General features: G+C 36.7%; 1 protein-coding gene across 3 annotated transcripts in view; it reads right to left on the bottom strand.

Moving 5' to 3' along the window:
* The window catches only part of LOC306869695 (transient receptor potential cation channel subfamily M member 3-like), a gene marked incomplete at both ends in the record, with an annotated part of 111627 nt that overhangs the window by 5353 nt on the left and 83633 nt on the right, over window positions 1–22641 (bottom strand). For 2 of the 3 annotated variants that reach the window (XM_079416562.1, XM_079416563.1), the window contains 14 exons: window positions 1341–1515; window positions 1634–1885; window positions 2299–2427; window positions 4356–4496; window positions 7464–7667; window positions 8716–8944; window positions 9314–9606; window positions 10145–10174; window positions 11136–11276; window positions 11473–11508; window positions 12660–12710; window positions 13517–13651; window positions 13910–14010; window positions 14967–15039. In XM_079416562.1, coding sequence (XP_079272688.1) covers window positions 1341–1515; window positions 1634–1885; window positions 2299–2427; window positions 4356–4496; window positions 7464–7667; window positions 8716–8944; window positions 9314–9606; window positions 10145–10174; window positions 11136–11276; window positions 11473–11508; window positions 12660–12710; window positions 13517–13651; window positions 13910–14010; window positions 14967–15039 — 1990 coding nt within the window. The remainder of the gene's footprint in view (window positions 1–1340; window positions 1516–1633; window positions 1886–2298; window positions 2428–4355; window positions 4497–7463; window positions 7668–8715; window positions 8945–9313; window positions 9607–10144; window positions 10175–11135; window positions 11277–11472; window positions 11509–12659; window positions 12711–13516; window positions 13652–13909; window positions 14011–14966; window positions 15040–22641) is intronic. The other variant, XM_079416564.1, reaches the window with a different exon arrangement.

Here is a 22641-nt window from a genome sequence, read left to right as displayed (position 1 = left end):
TCAACCATATATTAAATATTTTACTTATTCAAAAGTTTGGGGTGAGATAGATTTATATATTTTTGAAAGCAATTAATGCATTTATTCAGCAAGGATGCAGTAAGTGACTGTCAGAAAATTAGATTTCAAATAAATGCTACTGTATCAAAGAATAGTGAAAAAAAATGTATCATGGTTTTCACAAAATATTAAGCATTAATATTAATATAATGTTAAAAACACTGATGATATTACCTAATTAAGCATTATTATCAGTGGTTTCAACATTGTTAATAAAAAGTAATGTTTCTTGATCACCAAATCAGCATATTAGAATAAAGGATCATGTGACACTGAAGACTGGAGTAATGGCTGGAAGATTCGGCTTTGACATAACATGAATAAATTACATTTTAAAATATAGTAAACTATTTTTATTTTAAATTGTGATAATATTTCACAAAAATACTGTTTTACTGCATTTTTGACCAGCCTTAGAGAGCATAACAGACTTCTTTCAAAAACATAAAAACATCTTATTGAAACTTGACTGTTAGTATAAAAATGACATCAGAAGTACATTATACATCCCAGGGAAATCTTACTCCAATGCTACTTTATATGATTTTCAATTTTGTGCTCTAACACAATTATTCTCAATTGTGGGTCCACAGCAAACTTCCACGAGGGTTGAAATTTTTTTATATAATCAGCTTTAATATTAAAATACATTAACACATAAAATGGCAAAACATGATGTAAAATTCCTGTCTTTACTGAACAAAAAATTTAACATTCATTCAGGCAATTTTCACTGTGCACCCACAGAATCGTTAAAAACTAAATCAAAAGTTAAGAGCATAGGGTTAAATATGGTTCAGTCACAGCTCAGTTTCATCTTCAAGATTCAATTCTACTATCATTATGCTTTGATATAATATCACTAATTCTAAAAGGTAAATATCTCATCAAAATATACTGTTAATTTTAAAAAATTTCTCATTCAATCTGTTGCTGATGCTTCTCCATCTGCAGTCTTACAATGAACACATAAGACCATTTTGAAACAACAGCATTGATCCATATCATCCTGTAATGACAATATAAGTGCAGCCATTTACAGAATACGAGACCATTTAAGAGCACACACACAAGCACAACTTTACGTCACAGCTGTTAAATGTGAAGGTTTCATCATATCTTAGGGAACTTTTATGCTATCAGAGAACAGCATTTGTTCATACAAGCTGACCAGTAATGAGACGTAAAACCTGAGGTGCTGTGTTTGAGTGTGAAATCGAGTATACCCAAAATGCCCATGCCGGTACCCAAGGTAAATGTTAGTAATAAGCCAGCCTTACGGTCGATTTGGTCAGCAAACACCTCTCCGTAGATCATCCAGTATGGCATGAAGAAGATGTTGCGTGCCAGCATCCATGACGGGTCCTCATTGGGATTGAGGATAGCCTGCCGAGCCACTCCGAAACTCATCAGCACCACCAACATGATGATCACAAAATACATCATGTCAATCATCTACGTTCACCCCGAAGAAGGTGAAAAGGAAGGGAATAAGACAGATCAAGAGCATTAGAAACCATTTTATCCATAAGACATTTTGCAATTGTTAAAGCGCTCCATCAGTCTCCCTCACCATCTTGCCGATCATCATGACATATGGACCCAGGTATTTGTTCACTCCAAAGATGTCAAGCAGTCTTATGTACCAATAGATGATATTGACGCAGTAAATGACCCTCCCGTAGCTCATCAGAGGTGGGTCTTGCAGGCGAAGCACCATCCCGATGGAGAAGATGAGGATGGCCATGAGGTCAGTGATGTTCCAGTACTCCTGCAACCACACTTTCACCTTCTGCAGGAGCTTCCCTGGCTCTGACATGAGGATCTGAGAGAAGGGAGAAGTCAAAGCCTTCATGTTGGACAAATGACCTTTTCAAAATGGTTAACCAAAAATAGAGTAAAAATAATGTTCTGAAATACTTTTACAATTTAAAATCACTGTTTTCTATTTTAATATATGGTGATATTTCAAGATGGATATATTGGGCAAATGAACCTGTCAAAACACTCTTTCAACTGCACAAAGCAAAAGTATTTGCATTTACTGATTTCCACAAGAGGGCAGTAATAGACTGTATATAGTTCACATTTTGGAGTTTCTAACTGGATAGCATCTGTGTAGTTATATGTAAATTTAATTATTAGAAATTGCTTATGAATAATAATTAACCTTTTCCCACATTTTAGGGATCGAAGGAAACTATTTTCTTTGCTCACTGAGTTCTAATGAAGTCTCACCTCTCTCATCTTCTCGATGCCATTGGTGAAAATGTAGGCAATAACAATCCACTCCTGAGGAGAGGGCCACAGGTCCATCTTCACCAGAACAATATAGTTGAAGAGCATCAAGTATCCTACATAAGCCAACTGTGGGAAGACACAGCATCATGATTAGCGGGAAAAAACACTTTGGTCCGTTTCAGCTTCTGAATTTTAGAATTTTTAATTTGATTTCTATTTCTATTTAAATTTTCAATGTACTACTGTTCAAAAAGTTTGGGTTCAGTAAGATTTTTTTAAATTAATACTTTTTTCAGTAAATCAGCATATTCAAATGATTTCTGAAGGATCATGTGACACTGAAGACTGAAGTAATAACTGCGGCAGATTCAGCGTTACAATCACATTTTATATTTAAACAGAAAATAGTTATTTTAAATTGTAAAAATATTTCACAATATTACAGTTTTTAATGTATTTTTGATCCAATAAAAGCAGACTTTGTAAGCATAAGACATTTCTTTAAAAAAACAAAACAAAAAAAACTTACCAACCCCAAAACCTTTGAATGGCATTGAATCTTTACTTTTCAATAAATCATATTAGTTTTCACTCTATCATCATTAGGTTTTGTATAGTTTAGTTTTTCAGTTTCTAGACTCAGTATTTTAAAGCTGCAGTCCATAACTTTTTTTGGTAAACAAAAATGATCCGAAATCAATATTTGAGCAAGTACATAACCAGTGTTCAAAACTATCGCCCTACTTTAGCCCGATTCACAACAGTTAGCTTATAATAATGTTTTTTAATTTGAGTGGTACGGGTAGGTTTTCGAAGGAAATTCGAGCATGGCACTGCGTCATTACGTCACGTCTGCAAACACAAAGATGTTGTCCCGGCTTGTAGGCTATCGCTCGTGAGGATCCTGCAGGTGGCAGATCGTTTAGCCTTTTCTCACAGCAGCTAGAATAATTAAATGTATCATTTTGATGGCGAATTGTAATCCAAAAAGGATTATGTCTTTATGAAACACATGTGAATGAAATTAAATTATATTCCAGTTTAAAATGTGCTGATTACAGAGAGCCTGGGATTACACAAGATTTGTATTTTAAAGAAAACCAGTTCGAAGGGAGCATAAGTTGCTTTTTGGGTTAAAAGAGTTTCTAAATATGAAATTCGAATGGCATGACAATTAGATATTAGACTGTACAGAAATTGAACTCTGCACGTTAATACACAATATACTCATAGTCAAGCTATGCTGATGTTGTTAACATTAATAATTTGAGAATAAAGTATAACAATACAATAATAATAATTTGCACGGTTTGGTGTGATATGAGCTAACGATCATTAGATTTAATCACCATTGGTAGCGCGATTTATTGTAATGCTTTTTTCCTCAATTGGTCAGAACAAACGTGGCAGACTTGTTACTTACTTGTTCAGATGGCAATATACAGGGAAAATTCTTATTTGGGTCATATATTCCAAGACATAGACTAGAATCTGTGATTGAGAAGTACAGTAAACATCCACACTGGTGTGGTGACTGACTGCCACATTCACCTCAAAACAACTATTTATTTTTATTTTTTGGTGAAAACGGTTGAAAGATTTACACGCTCTTGGACCAGCAGAGAACAGAAATACAGTTCAGTGAAAACACTACAATGTGACTGTGATGGGAGAGAGAAGAGTACGAGCAACGAGAGAGAAAAAGAGCGAGTAAATAATGAAGAGAGACAGCACACGGAGCAGAATTTTTCATCTTTAGGAGCCTGGAGATTTGTCAGATTCATGGCCTATATTTAAAACATAGATGAGGCTAAATAAAAAAAAATCTCAGCTGTTTTGATCTCTACTTGCCTGCATTTGAACATTTTTCCCCCTGGACTTAATATGGAATCTATTGATATGGATTTCTTTGCAAGTGAAAGATTTCAGAGGACATTTCTCTGAAGAATTCACACACAAGGTATTTTGATGTTCATATTGATTTGATATGCTAAACACAATGAACAACACTGTATGCCTTTTTATACTAAATAAGGGCACAGCTAGGGCTTTACCGTGTGAAACCAGAACTTGACGATAGGGGCGTTGTAAAACTCGTAAATTTTGCGACCCACTGGAATCAGCCGATGGCGGTTCTGAACCTCTTGCACCTGTTTCTTACGCGACGCTTCTGAACTGACGTTGCCCAACATAGCCTGGGAAAAGTACAGAGGATAGAAAGAGGAGAAAGATAGAAAGCATTACTTTTACACACCATTTACATAGTATGACATACATAGCAATACTGAGCGAAGAGGAAGGTGAGATATTCACTATGAACTGGGCATCGATGATTCTGCTGGGAATGGTCGTGTGGAAAAAGAGAAAGAGAGAGTGTTAGAGTGTGCCATAGAGAGAGAGAGGAAGAAAGAAAAGAGGAATGAAAATGCCCAGTGTCATGGGTTATTTGCACACATCCTTAATCCAAGAGTGGGGAGCTTATCCCATAAATGGAAAAATATGGTGCACTCTTGGACATCATGGCAGAATTGTATTGCAACAACTTTTCTTCTGACGAAGCTATTTGGTTGAGCTACAGTCTTACAGACTATACACTGTTAATCTAAATGCAATGAAATCTGTTTATTTCACAGCTTATGTTACCCACAGGAAGATCTAATTTTGACGTTTCAATGTTACATCAGAGAAAAAATATTGCAATAACAGGGCACTTTCCGGAAGAGCATTCAGATAAATTGCAATACAATTGTCATCTTGTGTTGTAACCTCACATATCTACAGTATCTTCATAGTGAAGTTAGGGGCAAAGCTTCAGTTTTTGGAACCGTGTTGTATAAGATCAGGTCAACCCAGTCACGTTTTGAAAAATGTAGTCCTTCTCAGTTGTTTTCCCTTAGTAAGTCTTGGACTACATTTTTAAACTAGTGTCTTGGGCTGACCTGTTTCTTTAGAGCAGTAGTTCTCAAACTGTAGAGGATTCCAAGTTGATTGGCTGATTTAAAAAAACTAAAAAACTAAATAAATATGTAACTGACAGAAAGCACCAACAATGACTGATTAATAACCTCAAAACAATGAATTACTGTAACTGGCATTTTAAACTGATCTTTTTGTTGTCTTTAATAATGTAACGTATATACTGTAAACTACTTTAAGAACTTTGAAGATTTTAAATATTTTTTGAATAAAATCTTTTATGCTTATCAAGGCTGCATTTATTTGATTTAAAATACAGTAACAGTCATTTTAAAGGAACTGTTTTCTATTTTAATATATTGTAAAATGTAATTTATTCTTGAGATGGCCTTTATCCTTCAAGAAATCATATTAATATACTGATCTGGTGCATAAGAAACATTTCTTCTTATTATTCATTTTGAAAACAGTTGTGCTGCTTAATATATTCGTGATACATTTTTTCCAGGATTTTTTTTTTTTTTAAATAAATACTATGAACTTTCTTATTATGATATTACAAATGTCTTTGCAATCACTTTGATCAATTTAATGCCTCTTTCTGAAATAAAAGTATTAATTTCTTAGAAGTATAAGTTACTGATCCCAAACTTTTGAAGAGTAATGTGCACTACTATTCAAAGGTATCAAAACACTAAGACATTTCAATGTTTTTGAAAGAAATCAACACTTATGATGCATTAAATTTAATAGTCTAGTCTAATTTAATATGTCTTCTTTATTATTCAAACTCCCTGTTTGTCCTGTGCAGCACTGAGAGCTTAAGCTTTCTAGTTGTCAGTTTATGAGATATTTATAAGACTGCACTGGTATAACACCAGTCTGTTTTTCTTGTTCATCTGGGCCATCCTCGTCTCTCTGTGTTGTTTAGTCAGTGTACAGAACAGCCTTCATCTCTCAAAAGAACAAAAGACTGGTGTGTTTCTAGAAAGACATTGTAGAGTTTGGCTATTTTTAAAATTGAAATTTGACTTCAAAGTGTACAGTTACATGCAAGAAATGCAAGTGCACAATACTTTAGCAACTGAAAAAAAAGAGACTGCTATTTAAACACTTCATTAAGCAGCAAAATAATTTTAGACTGTACTATTAATAAGAAAAGTTTTTCCATTACCAAACGTACACATCAGAAGAATCTCTTAATGAATATTTAACAAGTTTTTAGTTTTTTTTAGTAAATAGAATAATGGCTGAAAACAGGGATTTGCAGTTGCAGGTAACATTTTTATTTTAAAATATATATAAAAAATAAACCATTTCAAACAACTGTAATATTTTACAATATTTATGATTATACCTTGATCAAATAAATGTTACAGTTCATTGGTGAACATAAAAAAAGTTAGTAATATAGTAGTGTAATTGTTCAATCTAACTTCTTTGTTAGCAAACACGGCTCATTTGGGCTGATTAGTTAAACATAGCAGTATGGGTAATTTCAACACAATAACAACATTATGGATCCGTAAAATTTAGACAATTTCAAGATAAAGGGTCAAAGTAAAGGCTAATTTGTACACTAGTTGTTGTTTCCCCTATATCTGGTGCTGTTTAAGTGGTCCGCCACCTGAAACAGTTCAAGAGCCACTGCTTTAGAGCAACACTTGATAGTTTACAATGGAAGATTGAACAACAGTATCCGTGCAGTTTTAATGTAAAAGAAAGAAGGCACTTCTGGTTCAACTTAAAAGTGAAGGTTGTCGTCATGGAGATGTCAGATCAAGGCTGCTAACATAATGCAAAACACGCCTTCAACATGCACAATGGTGTCGTATATGCGTGAATTATATAAAAACAGGCAGCATTCAGTCACAGTACCGTACTTCAGATGAGACCCTCGCTAAAAGAAAAGAAATAGAGACGAGACAAGGACAGAGGCAGACGGAGACACGCTACAACTCCACAACCACGCGTCTTCGCTTTGACAACGAGGAACGGAAAAAAGGGTGTAAGGTGGGGAAGTCAGAAAAACGGCAGGGTTGGTACGGATCTCTAAGAAGAAGAACCACGGATTTGAGGAACAACAACAAAATCAAGCCGGAAGCATATTTGAGAGGCCAAATTGGGGACAGGATTTTCGCAGAGCAGAGCAGAGCAGAGCAGATGTGCCTAAATGTGTGTGTACGTGTGTGTGTATGTGCGTTAGACTACAAGCTAAGAAACGAGGCTAAGGTGGATGCTCTCACCACGGAGTTGTACTGCGTCTCACAGTAAGATCTTACTGTGAACTCCATGTCTTCCTCCTCTTTCTCCTTAGCTTGTTTCTCAGGTTCATCCACATCCTTCTCCTGCAGGTAGGTGTCCTGATCCTGAGGCATATACGACATCTCGTCCTTATTTTTAAACTCAAGACTCAATATGGAGGGGGGCAGAAGAAGGCCTAAGATAACCTGGTGGACGAAACAAACAAACACAGAGCTTAAGAGAAAAATCCACTGTTACTTTCCATTATTTAGTACTCTGTAGACCAGTTCCAGCAGTCACACAATGCTTGTGGTGATGAAATACCGGTCTCACTCTGATACAATAGCACCTGTGAGACATGAAACACCAATATCACCACTGAGGTCTGAACCAAAGGCAGAAATAATTCATGCAGAAAGCAAGAGAAATGCAAGGAGAAGCCCTGCACAGCTTGTTTTTAGGGACTGATATACAGTATGAAGCATAATGTTTGTCTGATAATATGTCTAAAGGTTGAAGCTTTGACTGTTCATGTGTAAAAGTCTGGGGTCGGCTGCATTTATTTCCTCAGTAAAAACTGGAATTTTATTACAATTTAAAATAACTGTTTTCTATTTTAAAATGTTTTAAAAGGTCATTTATTCCTGTGATAGCAAAGCTGAATTTTCAGCATTATTTCTGATTTTTGAATTCTGTGCTGATTTGGTGTTCAAGAAACATTTCTTATTATTAACACAGTTGAAAACATTTAATCAGGAGCTGTAACAAGAACAACAGGTACTGGATGTTTTTTTGAGAGACTTTTGATGGACTAGTCTAAGGCGATCATGTCAAATTTGTCCTCTCACATCCTGGATACCGTCTTCATTAAAAACAAAGTATTTTTTTCCATTACTTTGTTAATTTAATTTCTGTGCATAGCCAACCAGTTTAATTTGCATATCTCAAACATTCTTGTCATTTTGCTGTCTCTCGAGTAAGAATGATAATTAGACTGGTGATTAAGAAATCTATTAAAATGCTGAAACAACAGTTGCTAGTCTCATATAGATGAGGACTTGGTAAATACAACGCAAATGACAGATTCAGCTATGAAAAGACTCACTTTGGCAGGAAGTTTCACCAAATATATATGGTATGTTGAATATATACCATATTTTATATAAAAAAAAATATGAACCCAGAGTAAGCTGTCTTCAGTGACTGATATTACTGTGTGTAAATCAACGAGACAATCTTTCTCCCGAATCTGACCTTTAGGCCAGAGTTCTTGCGCATACGCAGACGTCCCATCCACATGTCGGTGAGAAGCATTTGGCTACAGGTGTGGGCAATGAAGTCCCTGTGCTTGGCAGCCACTGCCAGCTGCAGACAGGTGGCATTACTCCAGTTCTTCAGCTCGTACGTTAACAGCTTCATGGCCATCTGTTCATCCTGCTTATACGACTGATCGAGCAGCTCAACAGCCAGCTGACCAAACTCCCTTATGGATAAAAAAAAGAAAGAAAAAAAGCTGGAATTTCTGTGCCAGACACATTTATATGCACATAAACACACAAGATCACCTCTACACACAAAAACAACAGCTTGTTTTAGGTGTAGAAGCAGCATAAGCTAGTCTCAAACATAATTACTAAAAGAAAATTCACATTAGGCTTTTATGAATTTTAGAGAAGTCTTTGTGGTCAGTCACTGGGCCTTTGATGGGAAGCCAGTTTGGCACATAACATATGGTCTCCCCAAGCTTCCAGACACTCAACAGCAATGGGAACAAGACATGCAGGTGAAATCCTCATCCAAATGCTCATCATTGAGGTAACTAGGACATCATAACACATCTTTGCATTCATACCTTGAGTTTTGATTGAGCTCCTGTGAAATGTCATCTACCATGTCGTTCTCTGATGCTTCGTGGGCCATTGCCTTACAGAGCTTACAGGCCACCAGAGCTTTAGCCATGGCCTCCTCTCCATGCTGCCAGAAGAACAGGGCCATCTTCTGCCGCTTCATCAGCACTGCCCAAACCATCAGCTCATGGAAAGGGGAAGGGAAGTGATTGATTTCTGGGTCATCCAGGTCAATGTCTACTTCCTCCTCTCGCTTCTTTGTGGTCTTCTGACGTCCTCGCCTAAGGGGCATGTCATCCTGTATGATAGAGTAATTAATTTCTTTCCTTATAATAATAATAACCACCACTGAGGGTGTAAATTATAGGTACTTTATTGCCCTGGTCTGCTCTGTTCAGCAGTATATATTGATTAAACGTTACAGCAACAACATTATTATTATTCATTTATTTGTTAAAAATATAATTATTGCATGAATCTATCTGCCTATCTATCTAGTTATTAAATATTATATGTACTTATTATTATAAACATATTAATATCAAAATAGGACAAGAAATGACCTATAATTTATATCCTGAATCTGGTTATACTTATTACAAGTAAGAGGACCATAAAACACAAATTTAGGGTAATGTTAGGTAGTTATAGAATTTAAATAGGTTTTATGAAAACCTCTGAACATGCAGTGCAAGGAGCATTTACATTGTGAACCTTCATTACTTGAATCTAAACCTCTAAATCAAAGGAGAGCTTAAAGAAAGCGTTTCAATGAAACTCAGTGGGGATTTTATTGGAAAGCAGTGGGATACATGAAATTAAGAAATAAATCTCACCTCCATTCCAAGCAGCTTCAGGGCTTTTGGCTTTAACACACACACAAAAACAAAAACATACAGGACAAAAATAACAAGACACGTTAGATTTGATTTATGCATTTTCCAAACCGTTTCACCATCCTTCTGGTACACATGTAAAAACATGGCATTCTTCATGCAATGCAATGATAAATTTAGAGCATCTCTCTGGTGGCACCGCAGATGTCTGATCTATTTCAAGCCTATATGGCGGCATATGTAGAACGATGTATGTGTGTATGTGCATGTTGAGATAACATGTACTCACAATATTGAAGTGCACGGATAGATTCATGAATACACACTCTCAGATGCACATCATGTACTAGCAATCTACTATTACAGATAAAATGCTTCTGTGACATTGGCGTGATGGAGCACCAATGTTTAATATCCTCACACGCTCTGAAATCCGTTCTGTGACAGAGGGTCGAGATTTGTGACTTAAAGTAGATGCCTGAGTTTTTAGAGGTGTTTAAAATGTCTGAGAAAATTAGATATCATCCAGGTGTCAGTGGCTTGAGAATTTGTCTTGACTCCTGTTTACTCTGCACTGTTGAAGTGCCGCTATATAGACATTTGCTCTGCACAGAATATCTAGTTGGTGTTATATGCCATCTCTATGTGGTAACTCTGATGTGAAATATTTTATTCACAGGTGGGTCAAAAGTTTAAATTATTTTAAATTTTTTTTACTCAAATTATTTTTATTTTCTTAAATTATTTATTCATGGAACACTACTTTATTCTCTTAGCATTCCAAAATCATTCTTAAAATGTTACGACTATATTCTAGTAACATGACCATTCTAGTTATTCTATGCGGATTTGGCACTCAAGAAACATTTCTTATTATCAACACTGCAAAAAGTTATGCTGCTTAATTATTTTCTGCTTTACATTTTTTTGGAACAGAAAGTTTTTTAGAGCCCTTTTAGAGCTACATGCCATTTTTTGTTTCATAACATACTCTTTTGGGTCCAAAAAGGTTGTGATAGAGGGTCCGAAATCTCTTCCTGGTGTAATTGCAGCGATAGGCTCCGCCCATGAGGTATTCAATTACCAATCCGATGTCAATCAGGCTGATGCGGTAGTCAGGGGGCAGGTTACCCTGAAGACAAAAACGGTTACTCATGGCAACACTGTACCTGTGCCAACAGTTCTGGCTGTGAAAATACAAACAAACGGTGAGGTCAGAAATGACCCAAGTGCTCAATTACATACACACCCATACGTTCTCACTCCACAAACACACTGACATAATGCTAGAAGGAATCAAGATAATTGAAGAAGATTGTCTGATTCACCTTGAGGTAGATCCAACTGAACCCTGGATATTCTTGCTTGGAAAGAACACACAAGGTCAGTGAGACAGAATCATATTAAAGGGACAGACATCCCACTTAGACCAAGCAAGTCTAGAATCAGGGTTTGGTGCCATGTTGAACTGATCGTAAAAAACAATGAGCCTCTCTATAAAAAACAAACAGAGAGTCAGAGCGTAGGACAGAGAAAGGAGAAGAATGGAGTCCAATAATGGTCAGGACAAAAAAAAAGAGCTAATTAATGATTTGACTCATCTTTACGTTTATGCCAATATTAGTGAGCTTTTTTAATTACAATTACAATCCTTATCAGGGTGTTGAAATTTTGATTGTAAGACTTAACAACATGAAGGCGAACACAAAGACCTAAGATTCCTCCTTTCATTAGATCTACGGGCCAAATCCCTTTTAGCAAAATTACATCCCACATCCTGCCTTCAGACTATGATAACTAGGCTCTGCTCTGGTTCTGTAATTACCAATGCAGACCGACCACAGATCTTCTAAGCTGGGCTAATTACTTCAACCTCAGCAAATGCCAGAAAATGCTTCAACTGGCTGATCAGAATCACAGGTGAAGCTGCATTTCATTTGTGCAAGAAATGCTGTACTAGAATCAGTTGATGTGACACCCATTTTAACATCATGTTAATCTCCAGGGACACAGAGAAGGTTCGTGCCTTCAAAGTACAAAAAAGTCTTTCTTGGACAAAGAGAAGACCAGACCAAAAACCTCATGCACTGAGTCTTTTACAAGTCGAAACTGCACTTCATGCACAAATGTCATTACATAAAGACTGCAGAAATCACCAGAGTGCAAAAAGAAGGCAACCGCGTGGCCCATTATTCCTTGAAAATGCACTTAGGAATAGTAATTAAGAAAAACGAACTACACACGAGTGCCCTAAGACACAACAAACCCATTGTTCTGACTGTTTTATAGTCTGAAAATCACTGAAACAAGCAAGAGAGGACACAGACAAAAAAAAAAAGCAACTAATTGGCCAAGTCTCTCTGTCGGGCTAAGAAGAAAGAAAGACACCTTTGCTAAATGTGCAACGGAAATCTAAGACTAATCTACCACTTACACTCACATTCTGACATCCACTCACACACATGCATACAGATACACACACACACACTCAGATGCATGCACAGTGAGTTCTTACCTTTTTCACATCTCTGACAAGGTGGTACAAGGTGTTGGATGGACCATGCCTCTATTTAAGGCAAACAGAAAAAATATAACCTTCAACAATCAGTCACATCTAACCACAAATAATACTTGAAAAACAAATAAGAACATGTGTTGTTGTTACCTCAAACGGACTGTTCTACCAAAAGTGTGTGTAAATGATGCTACCTGCTATCACTTTTTAAAAATACTATCCATGTAATTAAATGTTAAACGCTATATTTTTGGTCTTAAACCAGTTTACCAAATGTACCATATAAACTTTCTTTTTTTTTCAGTGCATACGCATATTTTTTCACTATAGGTAGGTCATTATATATATTTATAAAATGCATACATGTTCAAAGGTTTGGTAAGATTTTTCAAATGTTTTTGAAAATTGTCTCTTATTCTTACAAAGGTTCCATTTATTTGATCAAAAATACAGTAATATTGTGAAATATTATCCCAAATTAAAATAACTGTTTTCTATTTCAATCTATTTTAAAATGGTACTTGAAAAGTCATATTACTGCAGTCTGCAGTTCCACATGATGAAAGAAATCATTCTAATATGCTATTTTGATGTTAAAAAAAAATTCCTTATTATTATAAATGTTGACAACAGTAGTGCTGTGTAATATTTTTGTCTAAACTGTGATTTTATTTTATTTTTTTTATTTACTTTGATGAATAAAACTTAATTAATTAAACTTTAATGAATTAAAACTTTTTTTAAACTTTTGAATGGCAGTGTATATATGGGGTAACAGATAGTACAGTGAGATCCAAAATCTGAGACCACACTGAAAAATTTGAGATTTAAAATCAAATCTGACATAGGTACATTACCGTATTATAGAGCTCTTCAAGTCTGGACAGTGTCAGGAAGCGGTGCATGCTCACTCCATTCTCAATCAACAGCTTCACAAAGTCCACTCTGTCCAGCACCAGTGCATCCAGCATAGACTGCTCTAGAGATCCCACCTAACCACACATAAACAAAGCTTACAGGTCCAGAACCCACACCATCGGCACACAATAAAACAGTCATACATGTGCACAGCAATGAATCAATGTCATGATTTTTAATCTGGTTGAAATGCAGCCCACCATCATTAGCATCTACTGTGTATACTTAGAGTCAGAGTTACACAGTAGATGCTTCTCATCCCCTCTGTAATCAATATCTCTGTATCTATATCTAAATGAATTACAGTGTTGGAGTGAGTGGATATTGCCTACAGGCCACTGCTGTCCATAAATGAAGATCTGGCTTCGAGCGATGTCAACTCTGTTCCAGGCCAAAGCCAGGCTCAATTGATCTGGAGCTGATGCATTGGCCCCTGGACAGACAAGCAAAAGGGCACATAATTAAGGTTAGTTCATTTGCTTTAACAAAACCATCTTAAAAAGCCCTGGGGAATATGTTAACGAGAGCATATATAATGATGGATGCGGTGTGTAACTAAATGCCTATTAAACATTACTAATTTTACACTCTGATATCTTCAAAATCATTTGCATTCTTAAACCCCCTCAACTCCCATTGATTTACAAGCACCTCTCACAGAGAAGAATCCTAAGGAATCTCCGGCTCTCACATCATTACAATGCAAAGCGTTATGCCTGTTTAAAAAGCTGATTCTAGCGATAAATCACAGAGGAAAGCACTCTCCAGGGTCTCTGGTATTTTGCTCCGCTCCAGCTTCAAGCTAATAAACCTTCCCCCTGAGCAGCAGGACATTTGTCTTTACTTACTCTGACCTGGTGCTTCTACATTTACTTTTATGAGGGTAATCTTTCCAGACTCAGTTTATTAAATAGACACCTCCGTGGCTTGTCTAGGTGTCGTCATATATTAAACCATTTTTGCATAATCTCAGTTAAGTGATCGAAAATAACCTGCCCGACTCCGTTTATGGGCAGTTAAACCTAAAATACAGACATGGAGGTCTGTAATCCTTGGAAATGGCCATGTGGGGCACCTTGCGCTTTTGAAGTTCATGATGTATTTAGGTACTGTATTGATGCCAAACGGACGATAATAATAAATACTGGTGTAGTTATGTCCTTCAGTGAATACAGGGGAGACAATCAAACATCTATTTAAACTTCGTGAATTTTAGCTTTGGTTGAAAATGATACTGTATTTTTGTTTTTATTTTTTTCCCAACAAAAATCTGATTAAAATGAAATAATATATGAGTGAATCCCCACTGCAGACTCCCTGTTGAAGACCCTGATTTAAACCAACATGTTCATAGATACATATGAGTATCCACAAATGTACAAATATTACCTTTCAGAAGTGCTGTTAGAATGGCCAGATCAATGTCCTGGTGTCCCTCTGATCCCATCCGAAACACTGTTATCTGAGGAAGAGAAATATTGCATTATTGCTGGCATCACATGTTCGTCACAACTGTTTGAGTATGATAGCATGATAAAAGCAAATCCAATCATAGTGATAACTGCTTTGTGTTTTGGCAATGGCAAAGAGAAATGACAAGAATAGAGCCAGAGGGATTTACAGAAATGCACTGCAAGCACCGCCATAACCCGAATTGCAGTTCTGTAATCACTGCAATGTCACATATGAAGGGCACCTTGCAGCACCATATGCATCGCGTGTGTTCAGAATTCCAGAACATATAGCGTACAGGCCATTAATCTAACGCCTGTCATTTGAACAATCCACCTTTCTTTCAGTAGCCATTTTCCATCTGTGTCTGGTATGGACTAATGAACTTATGCGAGGAAGTGGGAGGATTGGTTCAGCCTAATGCCAATGGTGTTTTCATTTTCATCCCATCAAGCCACCATGAAATGATGGCACATTTAGGGTGTGTGTGAGGAGGGGTGGCAGCGGAATAAAGAAGCACTTCAGCGAGCTTAAATAACGGAACATATAATCCTTCAAAATGTTTTATAGTTCAGAAATGATGCATAAAAGTAATGGTGCTATGCTTAGGTTTTGTGTGGTGAGATTCTGTGTGCAATATGAAATCTTTTTGCTGCTGAAATTGAAGAGTAAATGGAATGTAATCGAATCAAACAAGCACTTCATCTCCTCTACAAAGAGTATGGTGACGGCCAATTACTGAAGTGACAGTTATTGATGACCCTGTGACTATGGAGGTGACCCAACTCTGCGTGTGTATGCGTGTGTGTGTGTGTGTGTGTGATTGAGGCATGAGTGATATTGACCTTTACAATGTCTCTGTACAGTATATGTCAATTTAACCCTTACTGTTTATTCTATAGAGAACAAATACTATGATTAATGTATTAATTTTATTTTATAATATTTATATTTTTTTATAATAAATGAAATACATTTTATTTTTGCATGTGTGTGTGTGTAAACTCCAAACAATCAACCTTAGTTCATCCAATAAATAAATAAATACAATTAAAAAGTTTCATGCTTCCAAACAATGGAAGTCAACGGGGTCTAAAACAAAACTGTACCCCATTAAAAAAAAAAAAAAAAAACAGGCCAAAAAGGGGGGAAAAAGTGAGGTTTAAAAAGACATGACGTTGAATAAAACTGATCCAAACTATTAAAGACCTCAAAACAACACTATACCCCATTGAAAACAAAAATCAAGACAAAAAAAACTGAAAACAATTGAGGTTAAATAAATGATGACAGAATTCACTTTTTTGGATGAACAATGCTTTTAAATTCAACACACATCACTCAAACACAGCAGGAGAAAGAATCAGACACTGTTACAATAGTTCTTTTCAAAATTGCATATCCATATTGAATACACACAGCTGACCTATGGGACATGTCTGTGATTTATAAGCATGAAGTAGCTGAATAGGACAGGTCAATAACGGATATTTAAATCATCTCCATGTGCCTCAGAGGACATTTAAACAACTGAAGCTCCCATTCGCTGCTGAAACTTTCAACCAGGTTGCTCCTCTACTAATATTAAGCTATATTTGAAAGATGGGTAATATTCTGCAGACATTGCAGAGATCTTGAAATCCACCTTGGCCAGGCTGTCATGTTTCAAATCAACCTCCATCATCTGAGTGCCAAAATTACTTCGGTGACTTCCGCCCCACTGCATTTGCTCCAGTTATTGTGTAATTCTACTGTTTTGAGAGACTGGACACCGCAAACATTAAGACCACCTTTCCACAATGGACCTCCAAGCACAAACCTGCAAGCACAACTGCTCCATGAATGATGGCATTGCATTTGTCATCCTTATAGCACTTTGTTACCTAGACAACAATCTCATGTCAAACGGCTGATGTTTACTTCATCTTGGAATTGATCACAGTCTTTCCCCAGACCCTAACAAACTTGCTGCAGTTAGACTAAGCAAATAACTCTGTCCTCCAAGACATCAGGAGCAACAGCCTTGAGGCAGTAAAGATCCACAGTCATTTGTAATACCACGAGTGTATCACCAAATATCAGAGCAATCATTAAGTCTGCATTCAACGCCCCTGTTGAGGGGCTCATTAGCATCATTAATGGCGAGACCGCCTAGGGAAGAGGTGAGACAGCTTGGAACCTGGTGCTGGAACAACAATCTCTTTATTAATGCTAGCAAAAAAGAGATGATTGCTTACTTCAGATGGTCCAGAGCAGTTCATTACTAGTCGCAGCGCATCAACAATGTGGTGGAGATAACAGGCAGCCTTAGGTTAATGGGTGTTTGCATCACCAACAAATTGTCATTGGCCCTGAACGCCTCTTCTTTGTTGAAAACAACACGACGGCACCTCAACATCCTAAAGGGGCGTTCACAATGACATTGATTAAATCGCTGGAGGTTGCAGCGTCTTTCAACTGACTGCTGGTTGCTAATAGCATGTCTTAGTGGCAACTGTAAGAGGTGGCGGATGGCGTCTTTACTCCCATTGGTAATCGCTGCTAATTTGCATACAGTTCAATGCTCGCAGTCGATCATGTCACGCTGCCGGAAAGCTCTGACAAGCACAGTGTAAATTTCAGTAAAACGTGGCCGTAACGTTGTAAATATTGACTGGATACTGTTCTTATATGGGCTGGAATGAACTGTGATATAGCAGAGCATTTTATCTGCCATTTGTGAAATCACACAATATGTGTTTGAGGCCAAATCAAATGCTTCTTGCAATCAACTGAAAAGCTTAATTTGATGTAAGCCTCAATTAGTGATAACATTATTATAAGTGAACAGATCTGTTCTATTTGAAAATACAGTCAGCCTGATCTACTTCAGTGTGTAAATTAAACAACGTTAAGTTACAGCTAGAATACACTTCTCTTAATATGAACATGACTTTGATGACTAGTGTTTGATTTTCAAACACTAGGAACCATACACTTGCAGACAGTGTTGGGGAAAGTTACTTTTAAAAGTAATGCATTACAATATTGAGTTACTCCCTAAAAAAGTAACTAATTACTTTTTATGGAAAGTAATGCATAACGTTACTTTTGCGTCACTTTTTAAATATGAGCAGGGCTTGATTGTTTTTAATACAAGAAGTTCTAATCATAGCAAACGTAAAAGCCATTTCACACCAAAAAGTGTAATGAATAAACCTGAGGCTGAAGGAAAAGTAAATTGACGCCTGTAAAGTAGAACGCAAGAGAAGAGGGTTCAACACTCTTCAGCAATAAAACAAAATGAAGCACAATTGTTAGTTTATCTAAAGTCATTTTTGCTTATTAGTATGGTTGAACTGGACCATCAAAGGTCAGCAGCAAAGACATTGATTAATAAAATGGGATTAGATACATTTGTGTTGTTTAACATATTTAATTATTGCAGGTTTGCATCATATTCTGAGTTTGCATTTCACTGATTTAATTCATTTTGATGAATCTGTTTTTTGCAAGTGGGATGAATTAATGCACATTCACATTTAGTCTAGAACTACAGTAACAGCATGTTCACACAGCGCCCTGACAATCAATAAATGGGAAAAAAGTAACTGGCGTAACTTACTTTTTTGAAAAAGTAACTCAGATATTTTCTTGTAAATTAAAAAGTAATGCGTTACTTTACTAGTTACTTGAAAAAAGTCATATTATTATGTAACTCGTGTTACTTGTAATGCGTTACCCCCAACACTGCTTGCAGGGTTTTTAAAGGATAATCATTCACTAAACAACCAAGTGAGGAACTGTCAGTTCTGTCTACTACATGTGCCACTGTTGTTTCTTAAAGGAAGTGTTTCTTTATTTTCCACTGCCAAGAGATGTGCTAAAAATTATTACTTTGATAGCAATTTACCTTTGATAGTCTGAAGTTAAAAAAAAAATCTAAGTCTGTGCCCAAAATAAACAACGTTAACTTCAAATAGTGTATTCCTGCCTTAAAGGGGTCATCGGATGCCCATTTTGCACAGGTTGATATGATTCTTTAGGGTCTTAATTAAAAGTCTATAACATACTTTGGCTAAAATTTCTCAATGGTAGTGTAAAAAACACCTTTTATACCCTGCCAAAATCAGCTCTGTTTTCAGAAAGCCGTTTTTTTAGGCCATGTTGCTTTAAATGCTAATGAGCTCTGCTGACCCCGCCCCTCTCTTCCTCTCTATTATATTATATCTCTACATATATAATAGCAATGATGCAATAATTAGTTCAAATAAAGTATCAAAAGCAAGAAATCATATGGTTTTATTACTGGGGAAGACAAGATGTCTCCGATTAAGCGATTGAGTTGTTTTGTTGTTGGATGCAATAATAAATAAAACAGTCATCATTTACTCCTGACATCTGAGCCGCTGAAGACGGAGAGGATTAACATTACTTTCGCTTTGAAGTGAATGCGCCGATCCCCAATCTGCCTAAATGCGTCTATATTCGCGCAAATCATTTGTGATCCACCTTCATCTACAGAAGCAGTGAGTATAACGTTTTTTTATGAATCATTGCAAATCACCTTTCCTAATAATGTGCTAGTTAGCCAGTTTTGCAGCTAAAGTAAACAATGCAGCTCTCACTTCATGGAAGAGAGGGACAGGGTCAGCAAGAGCTCATTAGCATTTAAAGCAACATGGACTAAAAAACGGCTTGATGAAAACAGAGCTGATTTTGACAGGGTAAAGGTGTTTTTATACTACCATTGAGAAATTTTAACCAAAGTATGTTATAGACTTTTCATTAAGACCCTAAAGAATAATATCAATTTGTGGAAAATGGCAATTTGTGGAAAATTTGCATTCATTGACAACTTTAAGGAATATCAAAAGGATATTCTGTAAATACAGCTATACGTATTGACATTATTTTTATTAGCAGCAATGTCACATTACAATAAAAATAATACCAACTTGTTCCTCAGTCTGCAAACACTAAGGCAAAATGTGCTTATGGCATTTACTGTACAACTTAAGTTTATATTGTGATTGGAGGGTTTAAAACAGGACTGTGCGGGTCTTATATTCACTGAATTTATATTTGTCATGTACGCTTTTCCTTGAGTTGAAAGTATTTTCTGTGATATCAACAACAACATTCTGTCGATAGAATTGTAAATATATTCTGGAATATTCCTTTAAGAGTGTAAGATCTGCAAATTCCTTTCCTTATTCCTCGCCAGCCTCTGCAGGTGCATCAAAGAAAGCACACTGACCTGCTGCATATGTGTCTGTTATGGCAAATCCCCTCAGTCAAAAAAAAAACCCTGCAGTGAGTAGCGAAGATAGCCCTATCCATCACATAGGCTTGTCTTCCTGCTGCTAAAGGTTCTCTCTACATTGAGAAATTATGGCCAGCAGGAGCTTCTGGGAAAAAAAAAGCTAAGGAGCCTCTCTCCCGTTTTACACTATTTATAACTCTACACTATATTTAAATTTACAGAGATTGAAAAACAGAGCCTTTTCCCATGTGGCATCAATGCTTGAAATGTTCCGGTCACACTCAGTTCAAGTCAATACTAAACCTCATCTAAATATCTGGTTTGATACTTCAGCAACCCCTGTTGTATCAATCAGTCAAAACATCTGCATGGAATAGTTTTTAATTAAAATCAAATTGAAATATGATTAATCTGCGTAAAATTGATGGAAGTAATGAATTTGAATGTTAAGGACGAGGTAGTGTGTACTGTAAGTATGTATCTAACGCTCATTGGAGAGCTGGCGAATGTTGTTCTCACTGTACGGTGGATTGCTTCATGCATCAGTGACCCAGGCCCATGGGCAAACATTCATCTTCATTTATCAGGGGCGAAATTTCCTTCCTCGCCCTGCCTCCCTCCCTCCACCAGCCCAGTGTTTTCACATCATCTTAGATCCTACTGCAGAGCTCTACTCACTGTTCCTCTCATCTGCCGGGGGTTCCTCTGTCTGTCAGCTGTCCATCCACTTGTTCATCCATATAGTCACTGACCCGTTCGACAAGTTGCCGGATGTGACTCCTCAGCTGAGAAATATATCATCCCCCGAAACATCTCTACTTTCATTCAAACTGTGAAAAATAATGACTGTTGTCAAACAAGTTTCCCCAAACAGTCCCTCCATTGGTCATTAAGTTCCGCCCCTACTCACATTATTGGTTATTGCCATGGGATGCTATAACCAAACAGAAAAATCAACCAATGAAAGGCTTGCTTGCAGCTGATTATCGCATGGTTCTCTGGAATACTTGGTTCTTATTGGTCAATAGCACCACCCTGCAGTTCGATATTTGCCAGGGCCCAAATAAGGCAACATGATAATCAAATTTAAATATTTCAGTTATTAAAAAAAAAAAAACTATGTAATTGTTAATGTACTTATCTTAATGTACTTAAGATAGCAAGCGTAAATTAATTTTGCATGCACAAGAAAAAATTTGTAAGTGTAAATCGCAATTCAAGCGTAAGAAAAAAAGATTTGCAGACATTTACTCTTTTTTGTAAGTGTAACTCATGTATTGTGAAACTGCAACTTCATGCTAAGGCAAAATAAATATGATCTGTATTCTTCTGACTTCAATATTTCCGCGCTTACACTTTTGGCACTGTTGTTTCGCCCAAATACAGCCAAAAGTATTGCAAGCCTGCGCACAGCGTTTTTCAAGCGAAAACAACCGTATCAAGAACTGCAAAACGGATTGACCGCATAAAACCAATATGTGTGTAGAAACAAAAATCGTTGCAACTGTCTAAATGACTTCTTGTGTACGTAGAGCAAAATGCTCCCCAAATAACCCACTATGCACAGTTTTGGCATGATTCTCACTGATTTCAGATTTGCAAGTGCTACTGGAAGGTGGGAACTTCTTGCAGCCAATCAAATGAGGCTCTCGCTGACTCTTATCTGATTGGTTCAATAAACACACTCCAGACGTGAGAACACATCTTTATCTTAATTGGACTCAGCGTCATTCTTATTGTGGGGATAAATAGACAGAAAGGCTGTCAGTCTGATTAACTGAACCATCCCTCCCTTGGTTGCAGGAACAAAGACCTCCACAGTAGGAAAGAGATTAAAAATGGAGTTCAGTACTGAATAAGACATGGAATGCCTACTGCAGAGAAGAGCAAAAGACTGACATAATGCTTCTTTTATGTGTCAAGTTCCAATTAATCTCACACAGAAGAGAAATACTGAATTCCTAAAAGGAACCTAGTCTAATCTAATATAGTTGTAATTAATTGTAGTTTGCCAAATCTGGAGAGGTGTAGTCAGGTCATGTTCTGAGAGGCAGGAGGTTATGGAAGCCTGTCCTGTCGGGTTCAGGTTTAACATCTGCTCAGGTGCTTCAAAGGAACAGAGTTGAATAAAGACACCTCCCTACAGGTCTCATTATCCCGCTCTTGATTCACCACAGAACACAAGCTCGTCAGAGTGGAAGCATTATTCGCTTATTCTCATATCTCAGCACTTTTTTCTTTTTCTTACCTCACATTTTTTGTTTTTGTTTGTTTTTCTAATCAGGAGCAAAATTACCAGGTTTCAGTTTTTGTTAATTACATTTAAATACTGTTGAGAAAGTATTTGGTATGACAAGAGGCTGAGCA

This window comes from Barbus barbus (genome assembly GCF_936440315.1).
Source record: "Barbus barbus genome assembly, chromosome: 5".
NCBI lineage: Eukaryota > Metazoa > Chordata > Actinopteri > Cypriniformes > Cyprinidae > Barbus > Barbus barbus.
The sequence above is the reverse complement of the archived record's forward strand: the minus strand, read 5'-3'. Positions and strand labels throughout refer to the sequence as shown.